The sequence below is a fragment of the Chanos chanos genome, chromosome 4, assembly GCF_902362185.1.
Source record: "Chanos chanos chromosome 4, fChaCha1.1, whole genome shotgun sequence".
Lineage (NCBI taxonomy): Eukaryota > Metazoa > Chordata > Actinopteri > Gonorynchiformes > Chanidae > Chanos > Chanos chanos.
The window spans coordinates 41,942,312-41,956,127 of record NC_044498.1 but is presented as its reverse complement, the minus strand read 5'-3'; the positions used below and the strand labels follow the sequence as shown (position 1 = coordinate 41,956,127).

Sequence of the window (13,816 nt, the reverse complement as noted above, 5' to 3'; positions counted from 1 at the left end):
AAAAAAAAAAAAAAAAAGACAACGATTTCAGAGACATGGATCTCAATTAATTATGTGGCGGAACCTGAAGAATATGTTTTTTAAAAGGCTTTTCACATGCAGTAATAATAAGAGCTATTCTTGGACTCCACACCATAATACTGTAGGTAATTAAAAAAAAAAATCATATTTATAAAAACAACAACAACAACAACAACAAAAACAGAAGTCCTCTGCACTCAAGAGGCCGATCTATACATGGCCCTTATATTTCACAGAGTCACTATTATTTTGGACCTCTTGAAAATGTTCTTCTTGAGCCATTGTGAAATAAAAACAAAAATAAAAGTGCAAGTCTTAGTGTGTGCAAAAAAAAAGAAGAAAAGGACAGATCCAAGGCACCTGTCTGCATTCACATTTTTCTCTTCAGCACAGCAAGAATTCCGTCTCGGCCTTCCCTGAAAAGTTTTCAGCTATGTACTGGCATGTTCTGGCCCCTCCCCCAGGGGTTGACAGCAATGGCTTGCGACAGGTTGCCCAGTGGGGGAGGGGAGAAGACCCGTGCCAGAGGATAGCCAGCGGGCAACAAAGAGTCCGACTGTTATCCCCTACTCAGCGGGAGGTTTGGCAGCGGGGGTTAGGAAGAGGAGAGTAAGTGTGCCCAGGGCAGGCAGCCTTCCAGTATATTACTCCCTTACACCCCCGCAACCGACAGGGATCACCTCAGGGCCGATGGAACCTGCCAAAAAAGGGGAAGAAACAGATGAAGCGGAGGCTATTTCAGCACTGCAAAAAGCAAGGTTTCCTGGGAGTAATTCTGACTAATATGTAAGGGCGAGGAAATAGCTTTGAAGGGCAAAAAATGACTACATCTAAGGCCACAATCATGGCTCCACAAAAAGCTCTCCTTATGTTAGCCCTAGACCTCATGAACCGGTTCACTAGGGAAATGTAATTGCCATAGTCGTGTTTCATTAAAAAAAAAAAAAAAAAAACATGTAATGGAGGCAGTGTTTTTTTTTTTTAACAACATCTTAATGAACATGATTAAAAATATGTATACCTACATGTATTCTAGATTAGGCCTATGTTGGTTATATACTGTGTTGGGTGCATTACTTCATAAAAAAAGTAATAATAATAATGCTCAGAGACCCACTTCTGTGAATTATTTAGCAAATGCAAGTACATGAGGTGTTTCCATCCACCACCACCCCCCCGCCCCCCGCCGCCCCCCCCAACCTTCTGCATCATAGAATGCAGTAGCATTGTAACACAAATGCCCCTGCTCAGGCTGTGTTGCTGTCGTGGTGAAATGATCTGTGGAGAGGTACTAGTTCTTGTGGAAACCTTAAGGCTTAAGAAATACAATATGCAATTCTTGGCCAGAGTACAGTGTATAAAGAGTCTAATAAATGAAGGCTGATGTCCAGTGGATGCATCAATGCACCACCATTTGTGGCTGGGTACTTTGTACTACTCAAAAAAACTAACCCCAGACCAACCCCGTCAAAACAACTAGGACATAACGCAGATTTAAATGTCATTTGAAAATCCTGAAGCCAATTCTACCCATTACAGTATTAGAGTACAGCAGAAAACATAACAGCGGATGATATTTACTGTAACTAGGGGCAGGAGAAACCTCTGGGGTACAATTTTAGTATTTGCTCAATACATTGCAGTATAATACATCTCCTGTGAGATACATCTAACAAAACATATTATTACAGACCTACTATGTATCTACCTGCTAGCGACAGAAAGACTAATTCTTTGAGGAAGGCCAATGCTTCGACTTACGTACATGTACTTAAATCTCACACATGTAATGAAATGTCTGTGAGCTTTTATCTTGAGGGCCCCTGTGGTACACTCTGCCATTTTAACTGGGTTGTAGTGCTGCTGGCTTCCACCCTTATGCATGTTGTAAGCTTTTGATTTAAGAGTGGTCATAACACGATATTCTATAATTCTTGTCTGAGTCCACCCGGAAGGTAAAAAATCTGAACTTGTGCGTTTAAACAGATCGTAACAATAAATTTATCTTCATAAAAAAATGAGGATCACGTCATCTCGAGACAACAAAGTTAGCCTATTTGTATGTCTAATCGTTGATATAAAATATTTCTGGTATTTGATGGTTACATAATTGACTTTAGCTGTAATGGTGACTTTGGCATGCACGGAGAACAGCTCGATGTAGCCTGCGTTCGAGCTTCGTGGTGGTATTGATTGATAGTGAGAGTTTAATTATCACACAGCAGCTGACACAGGCTGGGCAGGTCTTGAGTAATTATATATGTGGGGAGAGAGACGGTGCTGCCAAACTGGCAGACAAGACTTACAGACCTGTGCTGATTAACGGGATTATAAATGGTGTCTTTGAATGACTTTTAAATGGTGACATTTTCTGAAGCTTTCATCAGCATTATCTCACACAATGATGTGAAATGAGCTGAAGTTATAGGATGGCTACAAACTGGTTTATGTGTGCAGTGTTTCATAACTACGGAGCAACTTTATGAACTGTCTCTGAATAACCTATTAAGGGACAAATGTGTGGAGACTGTAGGAGTGTTATGCAAATGATGGGTTTGTCTTACCTGGTAAATTGTTTGCTTTCTTCATGAACCTCCATTTCTTTGCTTTTAAACTCATTTAGTTCCTTTCGAATAGCAGCCTAGAGACAAAAACAAAAACAAAAAAGACCATGGGGAAATAAAATTCATTGAAAATGTGTGTGTCTATGTGCTTTTTTCAAATATTAAGTCATACAGAATTATTGTTATTCTGTAATTTAAGTAACAGTGGATAGATATTTCACTTGATGGATTATTTTGAAGACGACAGAGTTATTCGCACTGTTATTCACGACATTTTAATTCAAGCTGTTCTTAAATCAAACCCTCTACTAAATTAAAAAACCTTGCATGTATTTTCTCCTTAGGTTCACAAAAAGTTTCAGACATTAAATTATCCTTTTTAGTCTCCAGCTGCTAAAAACACTGTTTTGACATTTTAATACTGACTTTAAACCATCTGTGGCACTTTGCTTAATTAATGCATTGATTGGAAAACAAAAGGTAATTTTATTATTTCCACAGCTAAGCCACTGCTTTCCCCTTCAATTAATGTCAGTTAGGTCAAAACAATTATGCAAAATAGAAATACACTCCACACCATATAACAGCGCTCCAGTGGACAAGCGATCAACAGCAATGGACAACTGAGGAGTGGAAAAACCTCACTTTGTCTGACGCGTCTAAGTTCCTGCTATGCAGATGGCAGGCTCAAGATGTGGTGTGAGCCTGCGTGATGTCAACAGTGGAGGCTGGTGGTAACGGAATGGTGTAGTGAACGGTTTTCCTCGTTTATTAGGACCCTATATCAACCGAGCAGTGTTTGAACACCTTGGTGTTTCTGAATACTGCTCCTAACAGGCTGCATCCCTTCATCACATGGACGCTTCTAACAAGGTAAAGCACCATGTTGAGAACAGTACCAAGACAGCACAGTCACTTTCTTTGGCACAGTCCACAGACATTAACTCAGCATCTTTGGGATGAGATGGAATGGGCTGTCTGTGGTATGAATGCAGAATGCTCAGTGACTGCGTAATGCCATTGCTTCAGCATGGAACTACTTCCACATGCATTATTTGTACGATCCATGCCCAACAGAACAGGCTGTGAAGGAGGCAAAGGGGATTCCATACTAGATTCTTTAAAAAAAAAAAAAAGTCCCCTTAATGAAGCTACACAGAATAGGATCAACGCTTTTTCGGTTTATCCCCAAGTTCTGGGAGAGGAAAATGTGAAAAGGATATTCCATACAGAGATTTAAGCATGAAAAGGATTTTCAGAGCTTAGGACTACAATAAGATGCTCTGCTCCAAAGAAAACAACTCTGTTTAGCAATTCAGAGATTCAGGTTACAGCAAGAAGATTTGGCAATATAAATTCAGTGCTAAACCACAGCAACACGGGGTCTTAAAATGCTCACAAAGAAAATTCTGTTATTTATGAGCTTGAAAACAGTTTAAAAACACAATTATTACCTTTTACTTCTAAATAAACCCTTGAGTCATAGGTTCTCCCCTACAAAAAAAGTCTAAATGGTATCTCAAAATACAATTTAAAAACATTTCAGACAGAAGTATGGGAATGGCAACTGTGGCAACCAAGTTCGTTACTATAGAGAGTGGTTTGTGGCTTACTTTGTCAGCTGGCGTCAGCCTGGTCCAGGGTTTGTCAGCACGACGGTCATAGTCCTTTGCATCCGTGACCTCAACATACTCGTTGAAGCGCAATATTCGACGTGCCACCAATTCGGCGACTGTTGGCCTCACACTCAACTGCAGACACACAAAAACAGTCCAATTCAAAGTCAAACATTCATTCTAAGATCTACTCACTCATTTGGTGGCTTAAAAGTACCACTGCTTAGAGAAACATAAATGGGGCTATGGAACAAAAAAAAAAAAGCATTTATATCGTCTCAAGTAAAATGTTTTGTTGTTTTATCTACTGACTTCAATAAAAAAGGTTCTTAAATGAGACAGTAAAACCACTAGCCAAAACTCTAACCACAACTCAGAATGACACCTCTCAACTACTATGCGGCTACCATTTCATCTCATCAGTGTCAGGAATCTGAAACCTCCCACACCAACAGCATGCACTGAGCCAGTAACACAAACTGTGCACAAAGCTGCAGCATACTTAGTTTCACAACAGAGGCTAACTTTCTTTCCCAGTAAGTTATTACTTTTTTTAAATATCATTTTGGCACTGTTAAAATGAGACGTCCACTTAACAGACTGACGAGGCAATAAAAATTTAAGTGCTCTAACACAAAATTTACAACCTTGCTTACCATGTGTGATGGAAATGTTAATTCAGTAATTCAACTGCTACATTTCACTGTTCAGTTCTACTTGTGGCCGCCAGATGGTGCCCTATGCTGCAAACACCTCTTTCCACTTCAAAGTACAGTTCCATAATATTTGCATATATAAATACATCATTATAAAATACACTACAGCCTAAAGAAAAGAAATTGAAATATTTATGCTGTCTGTACCTTTCGAGAAAGTCTTCTTTTAATTTCTTGCTTGGCCTCTTGTTCTTCCTCCTCATTTTTTTCTGCAATGACATGTCAAATGTTACAATGCATTGTGCAGAAACTGTAAGGAATTATGACAACTTAGTAATATTTCATTTCTACATTATAAAGAAATATGCACGATTTTATTCCCTAAACATAAAGGTATTGTAGGAGAGAATCAAGTAACACTAAGCCATTTGCAACTTGTCTGACAGTTAAGTCAAGTGTGAAAACTGCACAGACTGTGGCCTACTGATGGCCCTGACAGCAGTCTGTGTGCCATTGCATAAACTCTGTAGACGTATCATACCATATGTCTGACATTTTGCAGTGTCTTCACTGTGCACAATTACAGGCTAAAAGAGTGAAATGAGTGCAATGAAGCACAAATTCCATCCTCATTAGAGGGAAAGACTGACATACTTAGAACAGAACAGAACAGAACAGAACAAAACAGCTTTATTGTCATTGCACAAGTAAAACTGTCACTGCACAAGTACAACGAGATTAAGTTTGTAACTTCCGTACTCAATGCTATAAAACACAACAAATAGGTAAACACAGAACAACAAATAGCAACAAGTAGTAAAAAAAAGTAATGAACAGTGTAAACAGTGTCTGGCAGTAGAAAATAGTGCAACAGCTCAGATGTGCAATGCAGCAACGTAACCAATACGATTCAGAAAAGTAGCAAAGTAGTAATAAAGTATTCACAGTATAAATAGTATGCACAGTATAAACAGCATATACAGCTGCAGTAATAGTGCACACAGCTCAGATGTGCAATGCAGCAACAAAACCAAAACAGTGCAGAAATGTAGATACAGAGTTTCATAAACCCAATGTGGGTGAATATATTAGTCCCTGTACACTGAGGTTATTAGATACAGCAGCTGTTACTGTGTTGTAGATACAGATATTGAACGCAATATCCAGACAGTAACACAGAATAGATAGGACCATTCTGCTTCTTATTAAGTCTCAAACTGTTTTCTGTTTTTTAATTATTTTTTTTACTAAATCCAACAATATTTAAGACTGACTATTTTAACAATATAATTTCTGAAATAAAAAAGATCTCATGGATTCCTGGAGACAGGCATTGAGCTCTGTACAAACTGCGCTTGGCTTAAAAAAAAACATCCATGCCAATAACCTGATTGATTTGTCTTTGTTTACATCTATTAATAGATCGATCAGAAACACTTTGGACATAAGACAACATTATCAAACACTAAAGCTTTTGATTACATAAATAAAGTGTTTGAATAGTATCTAAACATGGCTTTTCCCTCATCTGACCAGAAAAATTTGTGTTTACTCACGTTTTAGAATATTTCTCTGCTCCAGTTCCTCTGTGCTGGGCCTCTGACTAAGGCGTCTGTCAAAAACAGGCGAGAAAAGCCACTGAGACTGGTAATTACAAATCATTATAAAATGCAATGCAACACCTTGTGCAGGACTAACAAATGTTAACATTAAGTGAGGACTTAGCTGGACAGTTCAGATTTGGAGATACACCATAATTCAAAGCACAAAGTTCTGGACATTTTGCAATGTTACAATGTGTTGAAGACTCTGAACTATCGAGTAGAAAAACCTATTGATCACTGCAGTGATTTACCAAAAGGCTAGCATAAAAAAATCCCTATTTGAAATGTAATTAGTCATTGTGGGGCTTCTGTTTGTTTAAGGCAAGACTTCTCACAAAAAAGAACACAATCATCCAGGTGCTAAAGACTGGAGACATACCTCACTAGCTTACAGCCAATCTGCTGCCGCAATTCTTGTCGCTCTGTCTCTGATGTACGGGGCAAAATATTCTTCTCCTCCAACTCCTTCTTGCTGGGTCTGTTGCCCAACTTGATGGCAAGTGTGTCCCTGCGGCGTATTTTGCTGGCAAGTGAACCTAGTGGGGAAAAAAATATTCATGCTAATCTGTGTCAAGAATTCGCATGCTACATCCAGCAAAAAAACAGACTAGTGACTAAGAGTAAGGTTTCATGGAAACAGTCTGAGGAGGCCAATACAATAACAAATGTGCAAAGAGGCAGCCCTTTCAGAATACAGCTTCGTCCTTTCAATGAGGCGCATCTCTAAGTTTCTGATTTAAAACCACTGGTTGATGTTTCATTGAATTTGATATTTCATGTGATTTTTGAATGGTCTTACCAAGAAAGCATGGTCACATCCTGGAAAAATGATGCTTTGTGTGATATGTTCCATATAATGTTTATAGGTTAACATATTACTGCCATACAACTCACAGTCAGTGCACAGGTGCTTAAAAGGGAAGTGAATTATTCAGAGCTAAAAAAAGGAATACACATAATGCAAATGATTTTCAGGCTAAACGCTCGCAGGTCGCAAGGGGCGGTCATTTCAATTCAGAGTCTAGTGGAAACAGAGACACAAACTATAATGCATTAAAAATGTATGACATTTAAATTTATGAAATTTATGAGTCTGATTATATAACACATACTGGAGGTATAATCGTCATCTTCATCCTCATCTCCGTCCCTGTAATGGATGGACCCGTCTGAGTCAGAGTCACTGGCCTGAGGGTCTCTAATGGAGTCAGGTATAACAGTCACCTCTGTGTTTTCCACGTTGACTGCCCGATGTCTCTGGTCTTCCTCTTTCACAGCAGTCCTGCAGGGAACCAAAAAAAAAACACATACTGATCCTCATCATTTTCTGAAAACAATAGGACTTAAGTTCACGATGGAGACACAGTCAGTTTGTCTCTTTTGTAATGCTCAGCAGGAAAGCAATCAGAAATTGCTTAACCACATTGTTTTGCTCAGAAAATACAAAATGTGCATGAAACACATTACTTTAAATGTGTACATATTTGTGCTTTTCTCCTCATGATTAAAAAAAAAACAAACCACTGATGTTGCCAAGATATTTTGATATAATCACTTCATGCATCTGAAATTAATTGAATAATCTTACAGGCTGTTCCAACTGCCACTCAAATGAAATACAATCAGTGTGGTTCAGGACATGTCACATGAAAACATAAGTGATTTACTAAACACTCTAAACACTAGAACAGAGTGCTGTGACCATATTTGAGCTCTGGTCTTAAAATCTATTGGAAAAGCAACGTCATGGTTTAATGTCACGCCCCAGTGACGACACTCTAGATCAAATTGTGATAGGAAAATTGAGAGCACTTTTCAAGCCCTTAGTGTGTGTGTGTGTTTGTTTTTTTAATTCAGCTAATCTATACAGAAGAACACCAAATAATTTTAATGCTACTGGCAGCATCCCAAATATTCAACAAGTCATGGCGTCTGAGCAGTCTTAACCTACACAGAGAGTTCAAATCAAGGACATTTAAAAAGCCTCTAGACTGACTGATGAAAGCCACATCACGCATAACACAATGAAAATGAAATGGGCAGTAAGCAGGCACAAAATATAGTGATATAACACCCTTGACTTCAAGAATACTTCATTCCTAATCATAAGAAATCAAGCAGAGAGCTGACTTCAGTCTTACATTTGTGTTCCCTCAGTGGCAGCAATGGCAGACCCCTGGACTTCTTCTCCTTGTCCATTGCCAGAAGGCTCCACTGAGCAGTCCGAGTTGGTTTTGCTTGAAGACTGCGTGAAGGAAGTTTCCAACGTGACCTTGTTAACTATGAGGGGCTTTTCCTGCATTTCCACAGGAGCCTCCAGCTCCTCTCTTCCATCCTCCTGAACCAGGCGCTGGTCTGTCTTGGAGGAAGGCTCCCCATTCCTTTGGTCTTTCTTCCCAGAGTTTTGAGGGGGCAAAGAGTCAGTTCTGTGTGAGGTTTTTGATGGAGGCTGGGACTTGGAGGGATTTGCTTTGTTAGTGCCAGGCTTAACCTCTGCTGTGGTCAGCTCAGTGGACTCTTTTTTATTTTTGGGCTGGGTTGTGGAGGAAGACTGTGCTGAACCTGATGTGGCGTTTTTGGATGGACAGCCGGTTTTCTTCTGATTGGCAGGCTTGGCTAAGAGAAAAAACAGTGGGTATGGTTACAATAAAGGTTTTATTGTCACTGAAGAAAATACCTCAAAGTATTGAGACTATTGTAGGGGGAAAGGGCCCATCTTGTGTTTCAAAGCTAAGCTGGAAAGACACTGCATGAAAAGAATACAAATGTAGGAACAAAAGCAAAAATATAGGGCTAACAAGAGGAAGAAAAAAATCGCATTCTTTGGGAGATCCTTAGAATGAGTCATAGACAGTGTTACACTCCTAGTAATAGTACAACCCTGGGTGATTATGTAAGCAGGCGCTATCAAATTTCTATGACAAAAGGAAGAAACGAAATGACAATTTGTCAAAACTGAAGTGAGATAATGGCATCCTGACAAAAAACATTTTATCAAATCAGTATGAAATGTAGAGCGAATTGCACATTATGAAATGTCACCCAAGGTATTACTAAATATCTACAGTCCTATTCCAACTATACATGTGCAAAGTCACATTAAAAAATGATGGCGTACTTTGTATGGCAGCAAGCAGGAACAATAATAAAAAAAATACAGAGAGAAACACAGCGGAGAGAAAATAGTTCAGACTTTTCCTTCATGAGACCTGCTGGACCAACACTCCGCATGCACATACATATGGAGATAATATGCCATAATTTCAGACAATCGACCATTTTAATTTTCCTCCTGCTGGTCCGATTTACTAGTGACGAGCATTTTGAAAAACAATAATGCAACACATGACTGATATGTGACATGACAGGACCCTGTGACACTCTAACTGCACAAAAAGAAAATGTATTAAATGTCAAAGGACTCACAATGCACAAACATCATATCATTTTGGTACAGTGACCGACTGATGAAGCACATAGAACAATCATGCAATCAGATTAACTTAAAGAGGAACATTGCCTGAGCAGTTATCAGAAATGCCAATGTGCCGGAAGCCAGGCACACACAAGAACGTTCACACAAACTAAACCAAGCACATGACAGTGAAAATGGAGAAGTCTCAATACATGCTCTACACTCACAACGTTTATGCATTTCCTCATTTTTCTCTAAGATTAAAAAAAAAAAAAGAAGTTCACACCCTTCAACAAGACCTGCTGAGAATAAATGCTGAGATTATTGTGTTTTGATGTTTTTTTGGGTTTTTTTTTTTGGGGGGGGGGGGGGGGGGGGGGGGGCTCAGAAGATTCCACAAACTGTGAATGTCATGGAAGAGTGACTTATCAGTCTTAAGGATACTCCCACTCAAGGGCATCATAATTCTCGGAATACTCCCGAGGGCTTTAAAGTGTGCAGATATGATTTAATGAAATTTAATTCACTCTCTGGCCCCTGAGATCAACACTGTTGAGGAAGGGAGGAAAGGAGGACAGGACGGACCGGGGCCACACACATGCAGCGATATCTGTCCCACATGCAGACGCTATGCTCATCCAATCAAAGGCTGAGGGATACTTACCGTTCCCACGGGGACTGTTTCGAGGGTTTTGTTTGGCCAGTGAGGCAGAGGTCTGCTTATTCACAGCCTTTGGCAACTTTTTACCCACCACTTTGCCATCTTTTCTCCCTGCCGCACCCACAACCTCACCAGGCGGCTTAGGAGTTGCAGCTTGAGGCTTTTTAGGGGCTGCTTCCAGAGCTTGGGACTCTTCAGGCTCTTTTGGCTTTGGGCTTTTTTCATTCTTCTCTGCTGGAGGGAGCAGAGGAACCTCCAAATGTTACTGATCAAAACTCAGTAGAAGCTTACAGAGACACACAGACCAATGCAACTATGTGTCATTATAAGTGTGTCACAGAAATAGCTAAAGCAGGAGTCACTAAAATCAAGATATTTAGACAGAAAAATTTGAAGAGGATAACTGCTACATTTAAAGGGGAAATTAAAGTACCAAGGGGAGATGGACAGAGTAATGGTTGGTGAAAATCACAATTACAATTGTTGTCCTTTAATATTAAGGAACCTTAGTAGAGAATGTTAATAATTCTAAAGAAGGGCACAAAAGCCAACTGTTTATTTTCGATGGATACTACCAGCTATGCTACCAGCTCACTAGAGGAGCTGCTTCTTCACTTCAGTGACAGAGGTTGGCACAGTTCATCATATCACACAACACTCCATTAGACCATCCCCATTAGCACATTCACACTTCTAGCTGAGCCCTCAATAAGACCATACTGATCCATGCACAGACATTTCCCTGATGACAGGCTCACAGAGGTCTCTGGTCATGAGCACAGACAAACAAGCTTATTCATGCAGACTAAGAATTATAACCATGACTAGATATAAATTCCATATGCTTCTGGGCATGAAGTCATTGCATATTAAATGATTCCACTCTGATGATTCCATTCTGTTCTATGTATACTGGTCACATGACGTGATGGAAATACTCAGGCCAGGCAACAGTGGCCAACAACACATGATCATTACAATGTAAAATCCATCAAAAGACCAAAACAACGTTTCAAGCAAACACTTTGAAGCTTTTTAGCTAGTGATGCTGCATTACTTTGTAATGCAGATTGTCATGAAAAGGGATTAGTGTCGCTGGCACAAAAGAATGGGCTAATTTTGATGCTCTAGGGGAAAAAAATGTTTTCTGTATATTTCATTTAGTCATTTTCCATTGCTTTGGGACTAAACACACCCACCAACACGCCCACACCCCAAAATCATGTTACCTTCTGTGTCAGTTGGTGTGTCTGTCTTCTCCTCGGTGAGCGTCTCTAAAGACTCAATGTCTGCTTTGACCTCTTCTGTTACAGTATTAGGTACAGCATGTCCGTTTGGCTTTTCCCCACTCACAGCCTCCTCTGAAGAACAACAGAGCACCAGCCTTTTACTTGAGAATGTGTCTTCCAACTAAACCATGTTATGTTTAACAAAAGCCTGTTCTTCCGGTGCAGAGTGTAAAGTATGAAAACACAGGGATAAAACTGTGTAATGTGATTCTGTGTAAAGACGGTCAATTACTAATTGATGTGAGAGATGTTTTGTTTGGCTCACTCATGACATGAATTCTGGAAAAGTCACAATGTGGCATATTTATCCTTTTTCATGTTTTTTAAAGCTGCCTCAGAAATCTCACCTTGGTCTAGAATGAGGACACCTTTTCTTATAAGCTCCTCACGACTTTGCCTTGTGGATATTTTCCTCTCCAGGACTACAAAGACAAGTAAAAGCAAAGGTAACTAACTGAACATTACAGTACGGTGCTATTGCAGGTCCTTGACTTATTGGAGTGAACAATATGACACAGTTACAAGAAAATATCAGCAGCATACAAACGACTCACAGGACCACTCCATTGAGGGTAGAATAACAATAATATTAAATCAGCTTTATACGGTGTAACAATGCTAAGATCAGAGGAGCAGAGGAGTGTGGCATCATGAAGAGGAAGGGGTCCTGGCTTACTATGAAAAGTCTTGAAAAGATTTCAAATGAAACACATTACAGTCTCTTTCTAGTTTGATTTTAGGGAAAATTTCCTGTTTTGTTTTTAAAATTTTCTAAACAGAAATCCAGGCAACCTTGACACAGTTGAAAATCCTTTTCTCAACGCAGAAACTCTTAATCAAGTTTGACCAATACATTTGGAGCAAATTACAGGGGTCTACTACAGATGTAACTGACAACATAATCATACAATTTCCAAGCTCAAATAGTATAGCTGATAGTTCAAAGAGTAAAGAGCGGTCAGGAAGTACTATGATGGACAGTCCTGGTTAGACTACGATCGCGTCCAACAGTGGTTGCTCCCTACCTTTGGAGAGGTCCTGGAACTTTTCACTGGTCCTCTTCTTGCGCCATTTCCAGGGCTTGAAGATCTTGCCTAGAGAAGAAAGCTTTCCCTTCTGCTTCAGCTGCTGTGCTTGTGCATCTCCAACCACGACATCACAATTTGCCAGTGAAGCTTTTTCCAGTCCATCAACTGCAAATAAAACATAAAAGGAATGTGGACGGAGGAATCAATCAACAACAAAAAAGAATGGAGTCTCAAGCAGCATGTTTTGCACTCCTCATATGATAACGTTGCCAATGTTCTTTATCTTCGAACATATATAAGCTGTTAAAAAAAAGTTAAATGGCAACAACTGGTTTTATCTTTTAGTTGCAAACATTAGTAATTAGACAGCAATCTGCTTGCAGAAACTGTCGTCCCTACTTAAAAAAGATCATGAAATGCAATTAAATACAATTAAAACAATCATATATTTCTGTAACTGATGTGATAAGGGATCAGATTACAATTTAAGCAATATGGCAGTCGTAACATTACACTTTATAGTTTCAAGTGATATTGGTGCAGTACGCATTAGAGTTTCCTGGGCTTCGCTAGACCTTCCTGATAAAGAGAACTATCGTTTCCAGAGTACAACTATTTCATAGTCTCCAGAGAAATCTGGTGTCTTTCACAAGGGTCTGTGTTGCAAAGTGGTACCCAAAAGTTAGCTATGTGCGAAGACTCATCATTCCTTCTGCAGTCACATCTAATTCAAACTACAGTATAACCACTCAGATAGCAGATTTGCTTTGACTTGTTAGACAGCAAGAGGGGAAACTGGCCATTTCAACAACTGTCAAAAAGACAAACCCCACAGAATTTACCGCTCAAAGACTGCTAATGGTCTCTTTCTGCACTCTCCAGGGGCACGTGGTGCGTAATTAATGTGGCCACTATGTTCTAAATGCTTGATAACTGGACATTTATATTTGACACATACTTAC

At 39.5% G+C, this 13,816-nt stretch overlaps 1 protein-coding gene across 1 annotated transcript in view; it reads right to left on the bottom strand.

The window, feature by feature from the left end:
* Nucleotides 1-364: 364 nt before the first annotated feature.
* phactr2 (phosphatase and actin regulator 2) overlaps nucleotides 365-13,816 on the bottom strand; it is a 34,639-nt gene continuing 21,187 nt past the window's right edge. Inside the window, exons 2-13 of the mRNA XM_030772334.1 lie at nucleotides 12,852-13,019; nucleotides 12,174-12,248; nucleotides 11,737-11,898; nucleotides 10,541-10,771; nucleotides 8,603-9,077; nucleotides 7,574-7,743; nucleotides 6,841-6,997; nucleotides 6,414-6,469; nucleotides 5,065-5,126; nucleotides 4,199-4,336; nucleotides 2,586-2,662; nucleotides 365-718 (exon numbers count right to left, since the gene is read on the bottom strand). Of these exons, the coding sequence (XP_030628194.1) occupies nucleotides 703-718; nucleotides 2,586-2,662; nucleotides 4,199-4,336; nucleotides 5,065-5,126; nucleotides 6,414-6,469; nucleotides 6,841-6,997; nucleotides 7,574-7,743; nucleotides 8,603-9,077; nucleotides 10,541-10,771; nucleotides 11,737-11,898; nucleotides 12,174-12,248; nucleotides 12,852-13,019 (1,787 nt within the window). The 3' untranslated portion in view covers nucleotides 365-702. The remainder of the gene's footprint in view (nucleotides 719-2,585; nucleotides 2,663-4,198; nucleotides 4,337-5,064; nucleotides 5,127-6,413; nucleotides 6,470-6,840; nucleotides 6,998-7,573; nucleotides 7,744-8,602; nucleotides 9,078-10,540; nucleotides 10,772-11,736; nucleotides 11,899-12,173; nucleotides 12,249-12,851; nucleotides 13,020-13,816) is intronic.